The sequence below is a fragment of the Hypomesus nipponensis genome, chromosome 9 (genome assembly GCF_054491055.1).
Source record: "Hypomesus nipponensis isolate SF chromosome 9, ASM5449105v1, whole genome shotgun sequence".
Taxonomy (NCBI): domain Eukaryota; kingdom Metazoa; phylum Chordata; class Actinopteri; order Osmeriformes; family Osmeridae; genus Hypomesus; species Hypomesus nipponensis.
In genome coordinates this window covers 13048051-13067588 of record NC_140369.1, presented here as the reverse complement: position 1 = coordinate 13067588, position 19538 = coordinate 13048051, and the positions used below count along the sequence as shown (strand labels likewise).

At 39.5% G+C, this 19538-nt stretch overlaps 2 protein-coding genes across 2 annotated transcripts; one reads left to right on the top strand and one right to left on the bottom strand.

Moving 5' to 3' along the window:
- The first annotated feature begins 708 nt into the window (after positions 1-708).
- On the top strand, positions 709-4655 carry sack1d (scaffolding CK1 anchoring protein D). Its single transcript, XM_084704070.1, has 4 exons — positions 709-1380; positions 2160-2327; positions 2474-2598; positions 2815-4655. The coding sequence occupies exons 1-4, from the start codon at positions 901-903 to the stop codon at positions 3773-3775; spliced, it is 1734 nt and encodes a 577-aa protein (XP_084560196.1). The 5' UTR covers positions 709-900; the 3' UTR covers positions 3776-4655.
- Positions 4656-16465: 11810 nt separating this feature from the next.
- Positions 16466-18405, bottom strand: mafbb (v-maf avian musculoaponeurotic fibrosarcoma oncogene homolog Bb). Its single transcript, XM_084705045.1, has one exon. It carries the CDS (start codon positions 18118-18120, stop codon positions 17116-17118), a length of 1005 nt encoding a protein of 334 aa, XP_084561171.1. The 5' UTR covers positions 18121-18405; the 3' UTR covers positions 16466-17115.
- Positions 18406-19538: the final 1133 nt, after the last annotated feature.

Below are 19538 nucleotides of genomic sequence, written 5' to 3'. Positions count from 1 at the left end.
ATCAAAAAACAAATAGACAACCGGGTTAACTACCTTATGCTACATGACCGATTACCCAATGTGCACACAATTTGAATATTTATAAACAATCTTAATAGCAGGAAATAAAGCATTTGACACATTTAGCCCTGCCTACAGTAGGTTATTAGCCCCCATGTGTTCCTACATTTTTTGTTCTGTTAGTTCTCAGGCCTATCCGGGTAGCGTCTATGAAGATATACGATATAGGTCTACAGTCTTATATATTGATATAGAAACTATGTCCATTAAATAATTTGGGCTACATTGCCTGGACTATAATGTCCACCTAACTCAATTCCCAAACTGAATTTGACTGAAAGTTGAATCATTTCCATTATTCTTTCAGTAATGGTCCATCCTTTCATTTTGTGTTACCTCTTCTAAGGCTGAGGTTTTTTTTCTTTCGTTTTCCTTAATTATTGGAAAGACAACCAGCAGCTAAGCCTGTGTGGAACTAATTGTAACATATGCCTACTTCATAATGCGGCTTATAGTATATCTTTTGATCTCATATAGCCTAATGTAGCCTGTTTCAGTGTATCTGGAATGGGTAGTAGGCCTATGTAAAATCTAAGAAATTGCCAATTGGTGGCATGGGCTACACACGTAGACTCGGAAAAGGTGGGAGTGGAAGCCTGAAAGCGGTTGTTTGCCTCCAAATTCAAATGTCTGGCCAATGAGTGTAGAGCGTTTACAGAGTGGCAGTCTCAAAGCATATCCAGATATGAGCATGCATTTCTGTGACAATTGTAGCCAATAGCCTACAGATATCCGAAGGGTAGGGCTGAATCGGACGCTAAATACAAACTTGCTTTACGACTGTTGGTTGCTACCTGTAGACTGGGCTGTTTTTGAAGCATATGCTATAATTGCAACATTATGGCGCTATCGCAGTGTTTGGACGATTCACCTGCAAGGTGGCCCTCTAAACAAGGAAATGATCATAATCTTCAAGAATTTTATAACGAAAGACACCGACTCGCATTGGAAGAGCTCGTTTCAGGAGGGGTTGACAACTTTAAGGAATTTCTCATAAAAGAGAGTATTCCCAATTTTTTGTCGGATGACGAGATACGCGGCATTGGTCGCACGGCGGTCGACCCACGGTGTATGTCTATTCACGGAGATGAGATGATTTTCGAGCAGTCGGTACGCAGTTCCATGGACTGTTCTTCCGTCACTTATTTCCCCGAGATTTCTGACATTGAGCCTCCTTTATTAGAAATCGGCTGGCCAGCCTTTACCTCGGGTTCCTTCCGCGGAGTCACTCGCGCTGTTGCGCATTTCCAACCCAGCTATGGCGAATGTATTTACAGTTGTAAGGAAGCTGCAAGACGAATGATAAAAAGCGCCAAAGAGGTAGGCTATGACAAAAGACAAAAATGTGTTGTCTACATCATCCTTACAATAGTTCATCAATAGCAGACATACAGTGATAAGGGTCATTTTAACATTGAACATGTTGTTGGCCTGCTAAAGGAAGACAATTAGGCCTATGGGACACTTAGTGTGGGCACTTAATAGTGGCAGGCAAAAAATATAAACCTCCTAAGTGTAACAAACAAGTTATTTGAGTCAACCAAGCCTTAATAATCGTGTAGACTACAGGTTGGCAACTGTTGTCCTAGTTCTCTAACATCCTGGTGAGTCAACATTCCAGCCAATAGGAGATTAGAAATCTTCTAACTGAACTTCTGTTGCTGAAGTTTGAATGTATACCTTGGAGCACTAACTGCTTAGGCCTACATCTGAATGTGCCTAAACACGCTTCTGGCAACTATTGGCACATTGCTTTGCATGTTTAAGTGCAGGTGAGGTGTGATCAGTTTACGTTTTTTACTCATCAGAGAGAACTATTAAGGAACTTTAGAAAAACCCTCAAAGCAGTGAAAAATTCCTTGCCTGCTTCAGAAAAAATGTGTGGCCACCTTCTGCAGAAACTCCCATGGTACCCTCACAATGTGCTTGGTTGTCTTTCATAGAAATGTGTTTGCTGACCAAGCATTCCAGCTGATAGCTATGGTAACAGACATGACTGCTGGATTTGAGTAATGCCATGGGAGTAAAGAACCATATTTGTTTAGCTATTTTTTTACCTTAAAAAAAAACGTTAACGGTGTCTTGGTTGACCTTAACAGGTAATTGCCATAGTGACAGACTCCCTCACTGACCTGGACATTTTCAAGGATCTACAGGAAGCATGCACCACACGTAGAGTCCCTGTGTACATCTTACTGGACCAGTCATGTGCTCCCGCGTTTCTCCAAATGTGCAGCAACATCAAAGTGCAATTGGAGGAGCTTCGAGTAAGTGGACATGGGTGTAATGTATTGTATATAATATATATTTCAAGATATCACGAGAATCAACCTATACAACATGTTTTGCTTGTATCATTATAACAACCAGTGACTATTTTGTAAACTGTATTATTTCATCCTTGTCTTAAAAGCAAATGCGAGTGAGAACCATAACTGGAGGAACATACTTTATGAGATCAGGGGCTAAGATTACTGGTAAAGTTCATGAACGGTTCATGTTGATTGATGGGAACAGAGTGGCGACAGGCTCGTACAGGTAAAGAACCCACTTCCCTCAGTCAAATAAGAGATCAAAGTGACATAGCCAAATCATTAATATTCATACTGTAACTTTACTGTACATGCAGGAACAATTCAGAACATTATATGTTATTCCCTATATTTTGTGCAATCTGTAATATTACATTATCTGTCATTATTTGCCGAATTTGTGTATGTACTAGTGTGAGTTAAATTGTATTCTTCTGTGCAGGTTCAACTGGACAGATGGAAAACTGAACAGTAGCAACCTCATTGAGTTGTCTGGCCAGATCACAGAGAATTTTGATGAAGAGTTTCGCATACTCTACGCCCAGTCCATGCCCATCAGCACCCAGGGCCTTCGCAGTGCCCGCAACAGTGGCATCTATGATCATTTGCTCATCAGACCCCAAATAACCTCGTCCCCTCAGCCTGCCAGGCAGAGGCCTATGGAGTCTGTCTGTCAGACCAGCACACCAAGCCGAGCCCCAGTCCCAGTACTGGGGCCCCCCAGTGAGCAGACAGAAGAGGGTGGACGTAAGAGCAGTGCGGTATCCAACTCATCCACCATTGGTGAAAACTGGATGGAGCAGCAGCACATGCAGGAAGTCCTAACTGGCAATGTTGTACAATGCTTATCTCCTGATGAAACCCCACCTAACACAGCAATAGATCAGGTAGCATTACCCATCAAACCCCTATGCCATGCCTTCACCCAGACTAGTTGTGTAAAGGTGAACACTGCAGTCCAGACTGACCTGGAGCCCTCCCCACTGCACACTGACTTACCCCACTCCCCCGACAACACAACTGGTGCTCACAGAATCACCTCCATCCAGAAAGACACCTCTGACACCAGCTCTGCCTCCTGTAACCACCTCTCCGCCCCACATAGGGTGGTTTATCCTCCTGTACTCCGTCACTGTACAGTGCCCCCTGATGACAATTTGAGGGACTGCCTCCGTAAGCTGACTAAAGAGAGGCAGTACCACTACTCCACCATTCGCTCCAAGCTGGAGCACATGGTGACCATGCTGTCCCATCGCCGTGAACTGGTGGACCTCACCAACATGGCCTTAGGGTCGGGTCTGCACAGAGCACAGAAGGCACAGAAAGAGTTTGGGCAGAGGCTTGACCCTGGCTTTCTGGTGGATGGTATGGGGACTTGGCCAAAGGCCAGATGTCTACACTAAAAGTACTTGGCTGCAGTGTTGAGTTTGTGGAAGATATGAGGGAAAGATTGATTCATTTGCTTTATATACACTGGAAGTGATATTTAATTCACTTACGCTAAGTCACGAAAATACTTTAATGAATATTATGCAATGTGATGTTTGATAAACGTAGTGGAATACATTAAATTCAGGCACATTAGTAAGTGTAACTGTTAGCTACCTTACAGGATACAATAGCTGATGTTATGTACAATGGTACAACTATTTTGTATATCTTTACATTGTTCTTCTATTTATTTATCTTACTAGATAGAAAACACTGCTGTATACAGACTGCCAAAACAAATGATTTAGAAATGGAAACACTTGACAACTTAAATGAACTGACAGTTATTTGTTCATGTGAACACAGACAGAGGTATTTCATTGGCATTTATTTTTTCTTCAGGGGTTCTCTGGGTTTTAGTTGACCTATAACATTTTTTATATTGTTTGATCAGTTTAAAGGAAATTCAAAGGATTCAGTCCAGGAGGTTTTGTACTGTTTTTTATTACCATAAAAGCTTTATTATTTATATTTTTAACAAACTCTGTCTTATACAATGGCACTCTTATTTTGCTCTTGCCTGAACTCTTTCTTACAATGTACAGTACAGTCAGCTGTACCTATCAATACACACAAATTGTTATTTTGGTAAGATTCTTTAATGAGACTATTTGAGATGTTCTGCAATATTGTAACCACATATATATCAACCCATGGTTTGTGACAACAGTCATGAACATAATATTTGCAGAATGATGCATCTGCATCATTGCGATATGCCAAAGAGTAAAGGAATTTAAATTGAAATGTATGGATACAGGGCAATAAAACTTAACTTAATAATCTTAAGAACATGTGTTTTTTCTATCTTGATTATTTACAAAAAAAAAAAAATTGGATCCTTTTTCAAACTTGTGAATGCAGTGAGAAAGTGGAATTGTGCCACCATAACACTGGAGTTATTGAAGGTGCAGGGTCTAAGGTCTTGACTGCAGTCTTACTTAAAGACAAAGGTCCCATAACAAGCAAACTAGACCAATGTCTTGGTTTCATTTATGTGTCCTCCCAAATGTTCTTCTCAGAAGTTAGTTGTAATATTTAACCATCAGGAACAGTATGTTCCAGCTACAATAGTACATAGCAATAGCTTTTCTTGTCACTGCCTTCCAATCACAGCAATATATTGAATTTAAGTTTAGTTTATGAAGAAATAGTAGGAACAATTAAAAGGAAGAATAAATGCAAAGGATAGTTTTGCATAAAATGGCAGGTGACAGAGGTAAAAATATAAAGTAAAATGCTTTGCTTTGTTACTTTCTTTAACTAACAAACACATTTGGAATATTTTGACAGTCTGTGATCCTGACTGAAGTACGAATGTTTAGTTTATGCTTCTATCGATAAAGAGATCAGTTCGTGGACTCTGTAGCAACAATACCCTTTGTCTGCCACCAGAGAGAGCCATAACCTTAGCAAATAAAATGGTTGGTCAATGTTTTGTGTTTGGTTTTAACTGATTGCTTTGAAAAGCATGCTGGTAACTATTAACTGCTTTGCAAAAGCAATTTACAGATTTGTCTAGATCAAATTTGATTGCTTGTATTTTTGAATACTAAAACTATACAGTATGTTCTGTTTAAGGATTTCCCAGGATCCCATTTGTGCACTGACTGAAGCTATTGTAGTGCATGCTGGGTAAAGACCTTTTGGCTGTCATAGTAGCAGAAATAAGGTGTAACATTGTCTTCTACCACATATTGAATTAAAAGCTAATTTGTAACTACGTGTTTGCCATTGTGTATTACCATAGATCACAATTATGGAAATGGGGTTTCACCTTGTGAATGCCTGGTCTACAACCACCTCCAAATCTTGCAAATGTAATCATTTTTTTCAATTGCTCATTTGACAAACCTGGTACATGCGTGCCTGTCATTGCAATATTTTGCCATAACACATCTGCTAGCTGGTACCTTGTCTTATAATAATATTTATTTTGTCTTGTCTCAAGAAAAGAGAACAAATACATGTGTGTCAGTTTTTCTGTACTTGTACAGGAAATTCCTTAATTCAAATAATAGCACAAAGAATGTCCAAAACAGAGGGCGAAAGCCGCTTAAATATCTTAGTCAGCAGTGACAGCACCTTATTCATGTCCATCGACAACAGTGAGTAGGAGAAGAAAGACAGCTATATCCACTGCCATTGATGGTTGTATTTGTGTTTATCATCTTGTGGATGTAGGAACTCAATTGATGCCTGAGTGCTAGCTTCCATTGCATTGACTCCCATATTTGCAGCTATATCGATTAGAGGATGATTGAGTTAGCAAGAAAGTAGAGACAGTTGCCTTGCAGTATTCTCATTTAATTCCATTATCTATATGTTCCAATGTTTGAGTTGAAAGTGATTATTCTGTATTTGTAATTATTAGTATCCTTAAACTGGCCTGCATGTATTCATTAGTGTCACCGTTTGAAATGGCTCTCTTGACAGTGAACACTTTAATTACTCTAAACATGTTTTTTTTTCGATGAGTTTGGGTAATTGCTTTATCCTCATTGGCCAGATAGAGAGCTATGGTTGTTCCCATAAGCAAGTCTTTTTACAAACTGAAAAATACACACACCAACACACGTACATTTGTTTAGACATTTCACTCTCTTGCTATAATGTAAAAAGACTGATAAAACCTGCTTGGTTTGCTGAATCTCACTTGTTGTACTACCCTCCCCGTCATAGTTAATCTTGTTTGCATTGCCATTCCTAGTTTGTTTTCCATGAGGGAGGGCATGGGTAGTCATTGCTTCGAAGAGGGAGGGTTTGGCCTTAGGGCAGAAAACATTGATAAAAAATGTTCATGTCATGGGAAAATGAAATGATCCTAAAACATGTAGTCAGTTTTATGCTGTTGTTCATTGTTTGTTTGAGTTATTTATTGTGTCATGTACAAAATGTTGTCTCAATGAATGTGACACTTTCTGGCCTTAAAATGCTGATGCCACATCTCTGTAGACTAATGCAGGTGGAGGGTATTGTTGATAGCTTCTCTGTGCTAACTGCATACTCATGCACTTAAACTCTGTCCAACAGCATGGCTGCTATTTTTAGACCTGTCCAGCTGCTCCTCTGCCTCCTCCCTTAAACCAGTGATTTATAGTACAGGCATACGTGAAACAGCTGTAGTGTCGTGCCACATGCTATGTTTGTCAGAGTAGTGCAACCTACACTGGGTGGGCCTCAATTGTATAACTTGCAAACCAAGAAAAACATGGAGTATCACACAGTTTGTACTTGTTTTTGTTGTTGTTCTTATTTGTTTGTACTCTGCAATTTATGGAAGGATGTAACTTGGACTGTTTTTAAATAATATCTTCAGGTGGACGTATATCATGTTTTTAAGATATACATTTTTGTACAACATGACATACTTGAACATAATATATTGGTGACATTTTATTATAATGTCCTTGTTCGTAGAAAAGACTGCTTATATACTTCCTGTGCTTTTATTATAACGGACGGTAATGGTAAGGACGGTATGTCTTCTCATTGTTCTAGAATTCCATGTGTTTCACAACACTTTAATTATATAGTTTAGAGTAGATACCTCAACTATAGATTCTGCATCTGCAGTCTTGTCCCTAGTTTCAGTTCTATTTTATAAAACCTCTGTCAGTGACCAGGGTGCTTAATCCTATTAAATCACTATCAGTAGACAAAGAAGAACAACAGATGAAATAGTAAACAAACAACTGCTGTCTCCATGCTACATGGGTTGGGGGGGGGTCATGGTGTGTGGGGGGGTCATCTCAGAGATTATTATTAAATTATTCAAGGAATTGGAAAGCCAGACTTACTTTCAGACAAAGTAACGAGTATCAAGCCTGCTGGATGCATTCCACATGACACTTACTCTGGTGTCTATTTCAGCAGCTCTCTATCCGTTTATTGATGCATGTTTTCCATTGATCCATCCATTGATTTGCTATGCAATCCATTACCTATCTGTCTGTTTCAGCAGGCTTTTAAATTATCAGTCAGCTTGAGCTATTAAGGTGAGTGGTAGAGAAGTCCAAAGGTTGGAGATATATCCACTAGAACGCTGGTGGGCTCTTAGAGATAAGAAGAAGGGAGTGGGAGAAAGAGCGTGTCTTTAAAAGAGGTTTGCATTTTTTATTTCACAAACCACAATCATCCTAAGAACCAAGCCAGAGAAAATAACTACAATCATGTCCTAATGCCAACTCTGGTTTACACTGAAATAGTAAGGCAGATCTTCACTGCAAATACACTGTATGTACTATATCTCTTTTTGTGGGTAGTCAACAGTGTGTCAGGAAGAGAACACTGAGCAGGGAATAAACTTTGACCCCTTCTATGAGGCTAGTTGATCCACAGCAGGGTCAAGTGGTGCATTTGCCATTTCAGACGGATTCATGGGTAATGGGATTGATATCATTAGTCCTTAGATGGTCAATTAAATGTTTAATTAACTGAGACTGACATCAGATAATTGAATTATTGACTGTTCTCGCAGTAACATTTGTCTTTAAAATGGTTTAGTGCAGACCTGTCTTAAATCTATGGCCTTGTGTTGTATATGTAGTCCCCTGAGGTGTTGTGACTGATTAAAATGATTGGATTATCAAGTTAATTTATTATCTTCTTAAATAAAATGATGTACTTCAGTGACGATTTAAACACAGGAGAGGATTTCAATACCTGTGTGTTTTGTTGTTATCATGCTGCATCTTAGTGACATCAGATATCCTTGAGCGTTTACAATTTGTCTGTTCAGAAAACAGCTTACTTAAAGCTCAAGACAAGAGAGAATGGGAATGAAATGCAGTGCTGGTAAAGCACAACAGTTCTGAGATATTTGGCAATGAGTGTCATAATTATTTTGTGCCATTGCTACTCTATTTTAATCTCTGAGTAATGCTCACGGTTCATTGTCAGAAAAACGTGTGTATCTTTGTGAAAGAGGTATGCTTACTGACATAAGCTTATAGCTGTGGTCACATTATTTGAATGATAACTATACATTAATTTTAATCTTTCGACACTCTACTGTTTAATCCTAGATGGCTCAGATCAGCTCCTGTAGATCAAGAAGTAATACTGTCAGCTGCCGTGTGGAACTGGAACTTGTTTCCATTCCTGTGGGAAAGCTCATCGTGCCCCCTGTCCAGTAGTAACGAAAACAAACACACACACACACACAAACACACACTTACCCACTTCACAAGCACATACAAACTCACACAGATAAATGCACACAGGCTGTGGAACACAGCCATGCAGGCAGTCCCAGCTGACTTCACAGCCCCTATCTGTTGAACTGAAGACTGAGAACCCAGTTACTCATGCTCTGGCCACAGCCCACTGCTGACACTAGATATGCAATACTTAGATAGGGACAGAGATAGGTATGTATGTGCGTGTCAAAATAGCTAAGAACTATGAGGAGTTTGGAAACATGAAGAGTGAGGAGGACACACGTGACAATTTAGAAGCCAAAGTACTCTTTAGTCTCTGTCTAAATTCTACAGGCTTTGCACCTTTTGCTTTCCGATCTAAGAATTGGAGATATCGATTCAAAATTGTATATGATTAAACCTTCCGGCAAACATATCAATGACATTGGTAGTGTCCACTGGGCATAAACAATTTAATTGGGATTATCCCCTAAGATTATTTAAAGAGATTTATCTCCTAAGAAAGGGAAATGTGAGGTGTCATGCCTCACAGCTACCTTCAGAGGAATAAGTGTCGGGCTGATTTTGACAGGTTTATCAAGAGATCAGTGAGAGATAAAAAGTTCAGAGGCTGCTCCTATTTCAAACCCTGGTCCTGTGGGAAAGCTTAACGTTCCTGATTTCCATCCTTTACCCATTTCTTTAACTGCCACTTCAAAAGTCTCTGTTGTCTTTGCAGATGGTGTAAGTACAATAAGGAGAACAAATAATTTGAAAGCTGAACAGTTAAATATAATTTAAAACCTGTACAAATCAGGCTATAATGCAAAATGTTTGACAATAATAAATAGTTTCAGCCCACAGTAGCTATATTCAGACATTTTTATATTTATGAATTGTTACTTAGTCACTATTGAAAAACATGTGAGTCAAAACCATTCCTCTGCTAGTTTATTTATAGCCCAACATGCCATTACCCCTGTCACAGAGAGTTATCATGACCTTTTGACCTTTACTCAACCGCACAAAAGGAGACTTTGACCAGACATAAATACTTCAGGTGTTTTTGCCAACATAGCAAAATACTAACAGAAATATGGTAAACAACAAATGATTAGAGCAGATAAATGAACTGTAATATGACCTTTTTGGTCAAGCTTTATAATTACTGTTGATCTACTGATCTGTCACCAAATCACTTTCGCAAATACTTTCTGTCTCTCTCTCTCAACATTTGTCAGTCGGTTTGTGTGAAAGTACGGGAGACAGACAGCTTGTACTTTCTCACAACAATGGCATCCTTGAGTTTTAAGAACACCTGACAGTTAGGTTTAGGTCATATAGGTTGTAGGGTTACATGTCAGAGGTCATCAAACCTTTAAGCACAACACGTTGTGCCTGTTAGTGATGCAGAGCCATTCCTAAGCCACATGTGATAGTTAGCCTTCCCGTACAAACTAGGTAGTCATTGTCTTTCATCTTTGAACAGGGACATGTTGAGCATGAGCAGTGAAGATGTGTCACTATTTCACATGATAAAACTGGCCTCTGAAATGTAAAGATGTAGGAAAGGGATGAAAGATTATCTTGTTCAATCATTCATGTTTTGGTATTCTCCCTGTGTTTTTGCTTCTCTGGGAAAATAACAGTCTGTTTAGTTTTTTGTGTTACGATTCCAGAACAAAGTGCTTTTCTACATTTCAACCACAAAAGAAGATAACAACTACATGAGTGTACTGGAGTGTAAGGGACACCATTCCCTTAAATAGATCCATTTAAGAAGCTGTGCCAATTAAAACATCCCATCTATAGACAAACCACAGAACCAAGATGATTTGAGTCTTTGGTTGCTAGTTGTTTTCGTTCTTCTATCTTTAACAATGGTGAGAATACTGGATTAGAGAGTGGGTGTGTGAGCAATAGCTGTAAGTGGTCAGTAGGAAACTGCTGAAAATGTAGTGCTGAGCAGTAGTACATGACTGTCCTTGAAGCCCTCTTGTTTCTTCTGAGAAACATGGGGGAAGACAAATGACACATAGTTTTCAAGAGGACGCACCCAATTCCCAGCATTTATGGCACGTGTAGTTTCTCTTTAAAACTATGGTTTTATAGTTTTACAAAAAATGTGGAAACTAGATGAACATAACTAGTTGAGCCTTTACTCACTACAAATCAATGAACTGCAACTGTGTAGTATCATAGTATTATACAGATAAATTAAACATATATCAGATCATTTGGGTTGATTGAGGCAGTAGATACTTGAGATAGGAGCATCTTCGAACACAATACTATATCAGTTTTGTAGTAAAATATTAGGTTGTGTAACTTGATGATAAAAAACAATGAGTTATACAAGTTCATATAAGCTACATAAGCTAGTTATCCTAACTAAAGTTTATTCCTCTTACTCAGATGTAGACTAAGATAATAAGCTATTTCTTCACGATGCACACATTAATATGAAGAAATAAATCAAGTAACTGGAATAATTTATAATTTTCCTTGTTACAGTACATATTATTTTTTATATATATAAAATGTACACTGAAGATGTTCAGATGTACAGTATTTTTAGTGACCAAAAACCATATTGTCCTCCCTAGCAGTAAAAGAATATGCCAGATCATTTTGAAGTCTAGTCCAGGTCACAACATAACACATCTTGCAAAACACAGCAAGATATATGCAAATGCATATTACTTTGTAATTGCCTGAACTTTATGAGGAGAACAGGCCGCACTTCTATTCTATCTCCAATTTACTGTTGTTAACAGCATTTTTTCACTCAATGATAGATGGTAAAAAAAAGTTTCCAGTGAGCTTTGAAATTGTGTAACCATTAGTTTAAGGAAGTTTACCCTAGATCTGGACTTGCTCAATCAAATCAAATGCTTGCTCTGAAATAGCCTTTGTAGCATAGTATAAAATGTGCTCGTTGTTGAGAAGGGTAAGAATTCAAATCAAATCAAATGTATTTGTATAGCCCTTTTTACACGCAAGCATGTCACAGAGGGCTTGCGAGCCCTCTGTGTAAGAATTCACTCAACTAGGTATTTCAACATACAAGACCTCTTACTGTACTCTGGGATTGTGATTTATTCAAACATACACAGACTCTCCTTTACTTTAAATTACTTTCTCATGTGGTACAGTCATACATGCACACAGTCAAACTGTCTTCTCTCTGAATGTAACATTCTCATCAGCTACATGTTTGTTATCTTTGAGACATGGGGAAAGAGTGTTGTCAGTCAACAACAGCCCTCTTGCCACTGCTGAACTCCTCCACCAAGATATCTGGATATGAAATTAAAAACACAGAATACAGCAACAAGTGCTGGACTTGCTTTTGAATGTTCAACTTTACAGGTCACACATGTTGGCATCTGACGGGCCCCAGACTCAGTGTTTTGCTAACACTACTGAGAGACATGTCTATGCCCTACAGAGAGAGAACAAGCAAAGACCCTGGAGCCAGGAGCTGTGAAAAGGAAAGGGGGAAGAACCTGAGTTAACCTCTGTTGCTCATGTTTCTCTAGTACCCTAATGGATGCCTGTCATCATTAAAGACTGAAAGAGGAGGGCGCCTGCCAGCTGCATGACCCCCATAAAACAGAACAGGAAATCCTAGCAGGCAACGAGAGAGATGGGAAAGGAACTCCTGCCCATCCATTTTTCTCTTCTGCTCTCTATCTGTTATCTCTCTTTCTCACATGACCACACTCTTTGACCTCCAGCGTACTGCTGCTACACTCTGTTTTTTAAGCACTGTGGATTTACTTGCTTCATCCAACAGCTGTGGCATCTCTACGAATGAACAAAAAACTGTGTACAGGAAACTAGAAAAATTGATAATAACAGGAATTTAAATGTAAGGAAAGCAACTGTACTTCTTTCACATTTCTTGTTGTGTAATTACCTCAGAATCTTAATCTTACCAGTTGATACTTACACCCTACCTGGAATCAAATGTGATCACCTTCTATTGTACTCAAGATATTGAGGTTATCACATTTGCAGTTTGTAACCTTTGCTTAGTCATCAAAGTCCACAGTCAGTTAAGTGAAAGGACTTTGTCACATCCTTTTAAATAGTGCTCAAAAGAAATGTGACAGGAGCTCTGTCAGAGGGATTTCTTATCTGATCTTCAAAAACCTGTGCACAAACACGCTGAACACCCATCTTCAGGTATTTTATTGCATCCAATTTGATAGCGGACTACGTTTATTGTAGCACTGGGGCTATACATTAATCTGGATCATGGGTTCACTTTGCTATGTCCTGATGGAGCTATCATGTGAGCTAGTAATTTATTCTAGCGGAAACATGACTACAGTTGAAACTCTTAGGATTTCTCAATCTGGCCGAGAAGAGGTGAATTTCTATGTAGGGTCATCAATCTAGGAAAATCTGACTCAATATAAATGTGTGCATGTGTGTACATGAATCAGACTGTGACAACAGCTAGATACAACTGGACATTCTGGGAGGAAACCACAGCCGCCCGAGCTGCATTTTCCTGCACCACACAACCCAACGCTCGCACAAAGAGTCACTTGACTGGGCACTCATATAGGAAGTGAAAGAGGAAGCCCCCCTATCCCATTCTCTATTCCAACCTCTGCTCTGCTGTTCACGTGAATCCACACATATAGACAGGTCGTACACATCAGTCTCAACCATTGCACAATAACAATGGCATGGGGGGAGGGAGGGGGGGGAACTGGCTCTGACTGGTTAAGTCCTGCTGTGGGGTCAGATGTCTGTGGACCAATATGAATATAATTGACCATCGTTGCTACATTTTATTCTTCTTTTATTTATTTTTTTACTAAAATATACAAAATTTGACTGACAGGAAACATCTAAGTAGCACAGCAGCAAATACATAAAACCATTTGTTTTAAGTATGGGGTCCAAACTGAAGTGTGATGTCGATGATTTTGAAGATGGTGATACTAAAATGTTTTAAAGTTTGAGTCAGGGGCCCCATTTTGCCCCTCACACTTCCCTCTCTGCCCTGCACTGACGCCCCTGGCTGTGTTCATTGGTGACACTGCAGCGTGGCGGCATGCATTCCTGTGCTTCTGCTCACACAATGGTGCACATCTCTGACATTCCTCTGTCTGTGCCCACTGTCTGAGAAACCAACAGGCCAAACTCACAGCTCCAAGAAGACAGATTTTCTGCCCCTGTCCCTAGTCTCAATCAATATCCAGTAAAAATAACGTTTTGTGACATATAAATCATATTGGATTTAATATTCTGAATGTCAAAAAGCAACTGTGATCATGTTACATCCAAGAGAGATAAATAAATGCACATTGTGTGTCCAGTGTCCAGTACAGTGGACTTGTAAAGGTATTCTCATTGATAATTGAGAAGATTTAGAGGTGACAGAGGATCCTCCCCTTTCCTTTCTCTATTTACTTTCTTACAATCTCAATTTATCTCTTCTATTCTCCAATCTCTCATTTCTATCTCATTTTCACTCTCTAGTCTTATACCCCCCAAAATGTATCTCAAATCAAATGTATCTGTTTTTCTATCCTCTAAATTCTATGCTCTCATTTCTCCCTAGCTCTCTCTCATTTTCTCTCTGCAATACTACAGAAGCAGACACCTTTTCCTCCTGCTGACTCAGTAATCAGCCTGAGGCGGTATGGGGTGGGGGTGTTGGTGGCCGTGAGGAGGGGGAAGTGCTGGGCTCTCACATCAGGCACACTAGCCTATCACATGCAGAGGAAAAGAGCTGGCTAATCGTTTCTACAATGGCACCCAGAAAGCTGTGTTGCAGGACCACAAACCGCTGTCTCCACTGATAATCTACTCCATGCGTTAAACACAGTGACTGTCGCATGCAGACAGAAAAATGGACTGATGGACACAACATACATACGTGCACACATGTACACATGCAAATACAGTTACTACAACATACAAGTCGATTTTGTGAGGTGAATAACTTGTATTTTTTATATAGTATATTGTTCTAATATTTTTCCCATGAGACTATTTCAGGACAGAATTCAAGGACATTCAAATTGTGTCTGCTCTGTAGGGATGTAGAAATCGGGTGGAGTGTAGAAAAGAATTAGGGAGCCAGTAGTAGCTAATATGGGTACTTTAGTTATTCCCTAGTAGCAAAACAGTAAGGGATCAGTAGTGGTAGAGAGGGGTTGAACCGAGAAACAGTTAATACACAATTGCTATATTCTATGCAATAGCAGTGTAATACGGAACAAAACATACTACTTTTTCACGAAAATGTGCAATATAAGTAGTAGATTTACATAATTTTTATGAATTCCTTATCTTAAAAAACAGATGACCTTCAGTGAATTCTCAGGGAAAGTGCTTTTGCACCTGTGGTCTGTATGTAGGGCTGTTACACTGAACAGAGAGAAAGGTCGACACTGGCAGGTCAAGAAAGGAGAACCTGCTACAAAGGCTAATGTTGGAGTCCTTGGTGGCACACCTGCTTTTCTGTAATCTAGGAAGGGTATATATGAGAACAAGAACAAACAAGAGAGACCGTCTGACATGACTAATGCACTTCACAGGCTATAGAGAAATAGAAAGTTGTTTCATTTCTAATGAATCACATTCTCTACAGCATGACAAAGGAGTACACCATAATTTGCTGTGGTTGTTGTTTTTCTTTTCCTCAGTTAATGTTCACAGAGATGACCTGTTTGTCAGAGGAAGGGAATTGAGAGGAAGTCTGCTTTCCACTCATATTATCTCTGCCACACAGCCTAGCCAGTGAGCCATCAGTGCTTTCACATGCAGCTGTCCCTCAGGAAGCAGCACTTCATGAAAGTCAAAGATCAGAAAAGAAAAAAGAACCACTCATCCTTTCATTTACATCCAAACAAAAAAGACATGCAATGTATCAAGCTATACGCAACAAAGATTTTTGTTGCAATATTTTTGTTGGACTTTTGGTTAGAAGTGCCGGAAACTAATTAGCCAACAGTAAATCGCCTGAAGCTTGACACAAGCAAATTTAGAAGTGTTCATTTTACATCAGCAGTGTTTATATGAGTCAATCTCATGAGAGTGGACCTACAGTATATCAAACCCTCAACGAGTAAAATGAACACTCCTGGTGTTAACTTTCAGAAATTTGCTATGCTATAGAGATGTTGGCAAACCAGGGATAATGTCTCTAACAATAGGCATTTGTGACAGAGCATAATGCATAATTTTATAGCACCTTAGGAAATGGGTTTAAAGTTTCAGATAAATACAGCACTCCATGACTTGGGGTTGTGCAATTGTATTTCAACAGTAGACTAGAGTTGAGGACGCTTACTAATCTTTTTTATAATTTCTTCTGTAAAACATAAAGCTGTATGCATACAGTATGTATGTTTAATAAAATGTCTTGATTATATGTACCTTGATGGGCAAATACATGTCCTAACTAAACCATATGAAACACAAACTTGCAGAGAAGATGTAATGGCTTTATTGGTCTGAAGCAGATGAAAACACTTAAAATACAAACAATGATGCCCAATTGCAAGCTACTATTCATTCATATAAAAGCTCTATTTCCTGCGCAATTCACAAAAGTTGTAAAAAGATAGAGAACAAACTAATCTGCCCAGCAGAAATTCTTACAGGGAAACAGGGAAATCTATATTTTCAGTGAAAATCAGGCCAAACAGATAAGAGCACCAGATGAAAATATGTAATTGGCTAAAATAAACAACAGGCTACTTTAAAATTATGTCGGTTGATGCCGTGAAAAATATACCAGAGAACAGGTTACGGAACGACCAATTTATGCCACAGCAATTTCCGATTGTTTATCTATATAAACAAAGGGGTGAGTGAAAAGTATTTTAATGAAGGTTTGAATCTTAATCTAGTCAAAAGCCATTTTCTAAATGGCATACATGACCAGCATGCATGTAACTTTCTTTATCTGGCTTTTACATTGCTTATTGAGCTTAATCACAAAGTATAGCCTATGTCATAGGCTTATAATGATATTAATGCCGATGTAAGGTTATAAAAGTATTTGTCATTGAGATCAACACTTCGGCTAGTTAACTTAATCAGTAGGCCTATAATTACATCATATCTTAAAAAATTGTTCACATGAAATATTCTGGTGAAGAAGGGTTGTCACTAGTAGACCCTGTTTCATGGTAACCATTTGAACCAGTCAATTTTTCGCATTTGAGTTTGTATGCGTCCCTTTCGCGTGCCAGCCGGTTGAGCTCGTGCTTCAGCTGCTCTACCTGTGTGACAAGACTGGTCTTCTCGTGCTCCAGAACGTGCTTCTGCTGAACACGTTTGTAGCGACATGATTGAGCGTAACCTCGGTTTTTCAAGGTTCTGCGCTTCTGCTTCAGACGCATAACTTCGTCTTTGCTCAGACCTCTTAAGTGCCGGTTTAACTCCCTAACGGACATGGAGACAAGCTGGTCATCTGAGAAATGGTTCTCTACGTTGAGACGTCTATCGTGGCGATGTGGATGGTGTAGGTTGTGCGCACTGTGGGTAGGTTGCTGAGATAGTGGTGAGTTTGGACATGAGGTATCGATGTCTCCCTCGTGGTGATATTGATTTTGGCAGTGCGTATTTTGCATATCTTGCATCTCAGGGTGACCCGAGAGGGCATCAGGTTGGCGGAGTAGTCCAGAATACTGCTGGCCATGGCCGTTGAGGTGATGTGCTGACCCATATCCTTCAAATTCCGCTTGGAGAGGTTGTTGGTGACCGTTCGGAGTGGATTGGTGGCCATGCACGGTGGTACTGATGAGGGCCTCGACAGCGTCTTCGGGTGTCAGGCCGAAAGTATGAGAATACATTTGCTGAGCGTAACCTCCGCTGGTGGCTATCCAATAATTATCACCAGTGTTATTCCTCTGCTCGCCAGGGTTTAGACTTGGTGATGAGGGCACCGAACTGCAAGGTGTACTCTCTGGCGTGGATGAGACGGAGTCAGGTCTCTGAAGCTGGCTGCCCGGCCCAATGAAGGGTCGATCGATCCCCTGCATTGTCTCCTTCTTCACGTCGAACTTAATCAAGTCGAACTCGTTGACAAAATCCATAGGGCTTTTCTGAAGTTCCAAATTGTGCGCCTCGGATGTCATATTGTCAAAAATGTGTGTTCCGTGGGCCTTATCCAATAATCACAAAAATAATATTTTTTCATGCAGTATTTCAGTCTTTTAGTTTAAGGCACAAGTCGAATAATACGTGCAGAGACCGTGCGGAGTAAAGTACATACAATGTTCAGCAGCGCCTCTATCTAACAAACAAACCACCGATTCCCCGAAATGTAGATACTTTAATCCTCGAGTTAGACCACATAAGGAAGACTACGGGTTGAGTACGGTACGGGACCCACCGTGCGAAATTGCACTGTGTCTATTTTACCAGGAGCGCACTTTCTTCATAAAGCACAGTGATGTCACGCGGTGTAGACTACACCTCCATGCTCCTCTCCAATAAAAACACGCCAAAGATGATTTGCATAAAAGCTGATGTGTGCGTTTTAGTTTCAGGATTTGACCATTTTTCTGAGGTTAAAATGGTGTCCACGGTTTTAGATTTGCAACGATATTGGCACAGTGTTTGACTCGCCATTCCAACACGTTTTCATATTTTAACATTGTGTAAACAATCATGGTGGGCTTATCATAAAATCTGCGATTATTTAGCACGTTATTTCACTGTAGGCTATTATTGTCTCTTCATTTCATATGACAAAGATGTATATTTATCATTCAGCAATTTATAGAAACAATGTGGATTAGACAAAAATTTAGACTGAATTTAAGACAAAGGCCTTTGTATTAACACTACCTTCTCTCCGTTTTCAATTGTTGTTCAAACAACCCCATCCACACTTATCCTATGACTAAAGACAGTACACAGCCAGGAAATCCATCTCGAACGTAGGCTGTATTGCAAAAGCATGCCATTAACACTATTAACATAATTCTAAGTCTCCAGTCCCCATCTATATTAGGCTACGTAGACTGGCTATCGTGTATTTTTTATTCAGACAATAATTATGGTTCTATGCTGACCTCTTGTGTTCAGAATGCAGCCCTTCCAAACAAAAAGTTACAATGGAAGTAAATGGTGAGTTGGTCAATGGAAGTTAACTAAACAGGCGTAAGATATACAATTTGCGTTTGTCCATCTAATTCAAATGTAGCCGATTGGATATGTTCATTAATTGGCGGCATTTGTATTAATATTGATCCTGACATTTGAGGCAGTTCTTGATTTACTAATTTTTTATGCCTCCAGTTGTACATTGTGTTCACAGTGTTACTGATTTAAATAACGCATCACGCAAGCTTTCTGAAAATAATTCATAATAATGAATCCTGAAGTGGCAGTTCATAGACACAAATCAGCTTGCCTTTGTTGTTGTGGCAGCCCTCCCTCCAGGTTTTGTGACCTATAGCAGTTTTCTAAACGTAACCTGGATAAGAAACTCCAGGAGGACTTGTTTTGCAGCAATGTACAATCCTAATTACGTCTGTACACCCCCCTC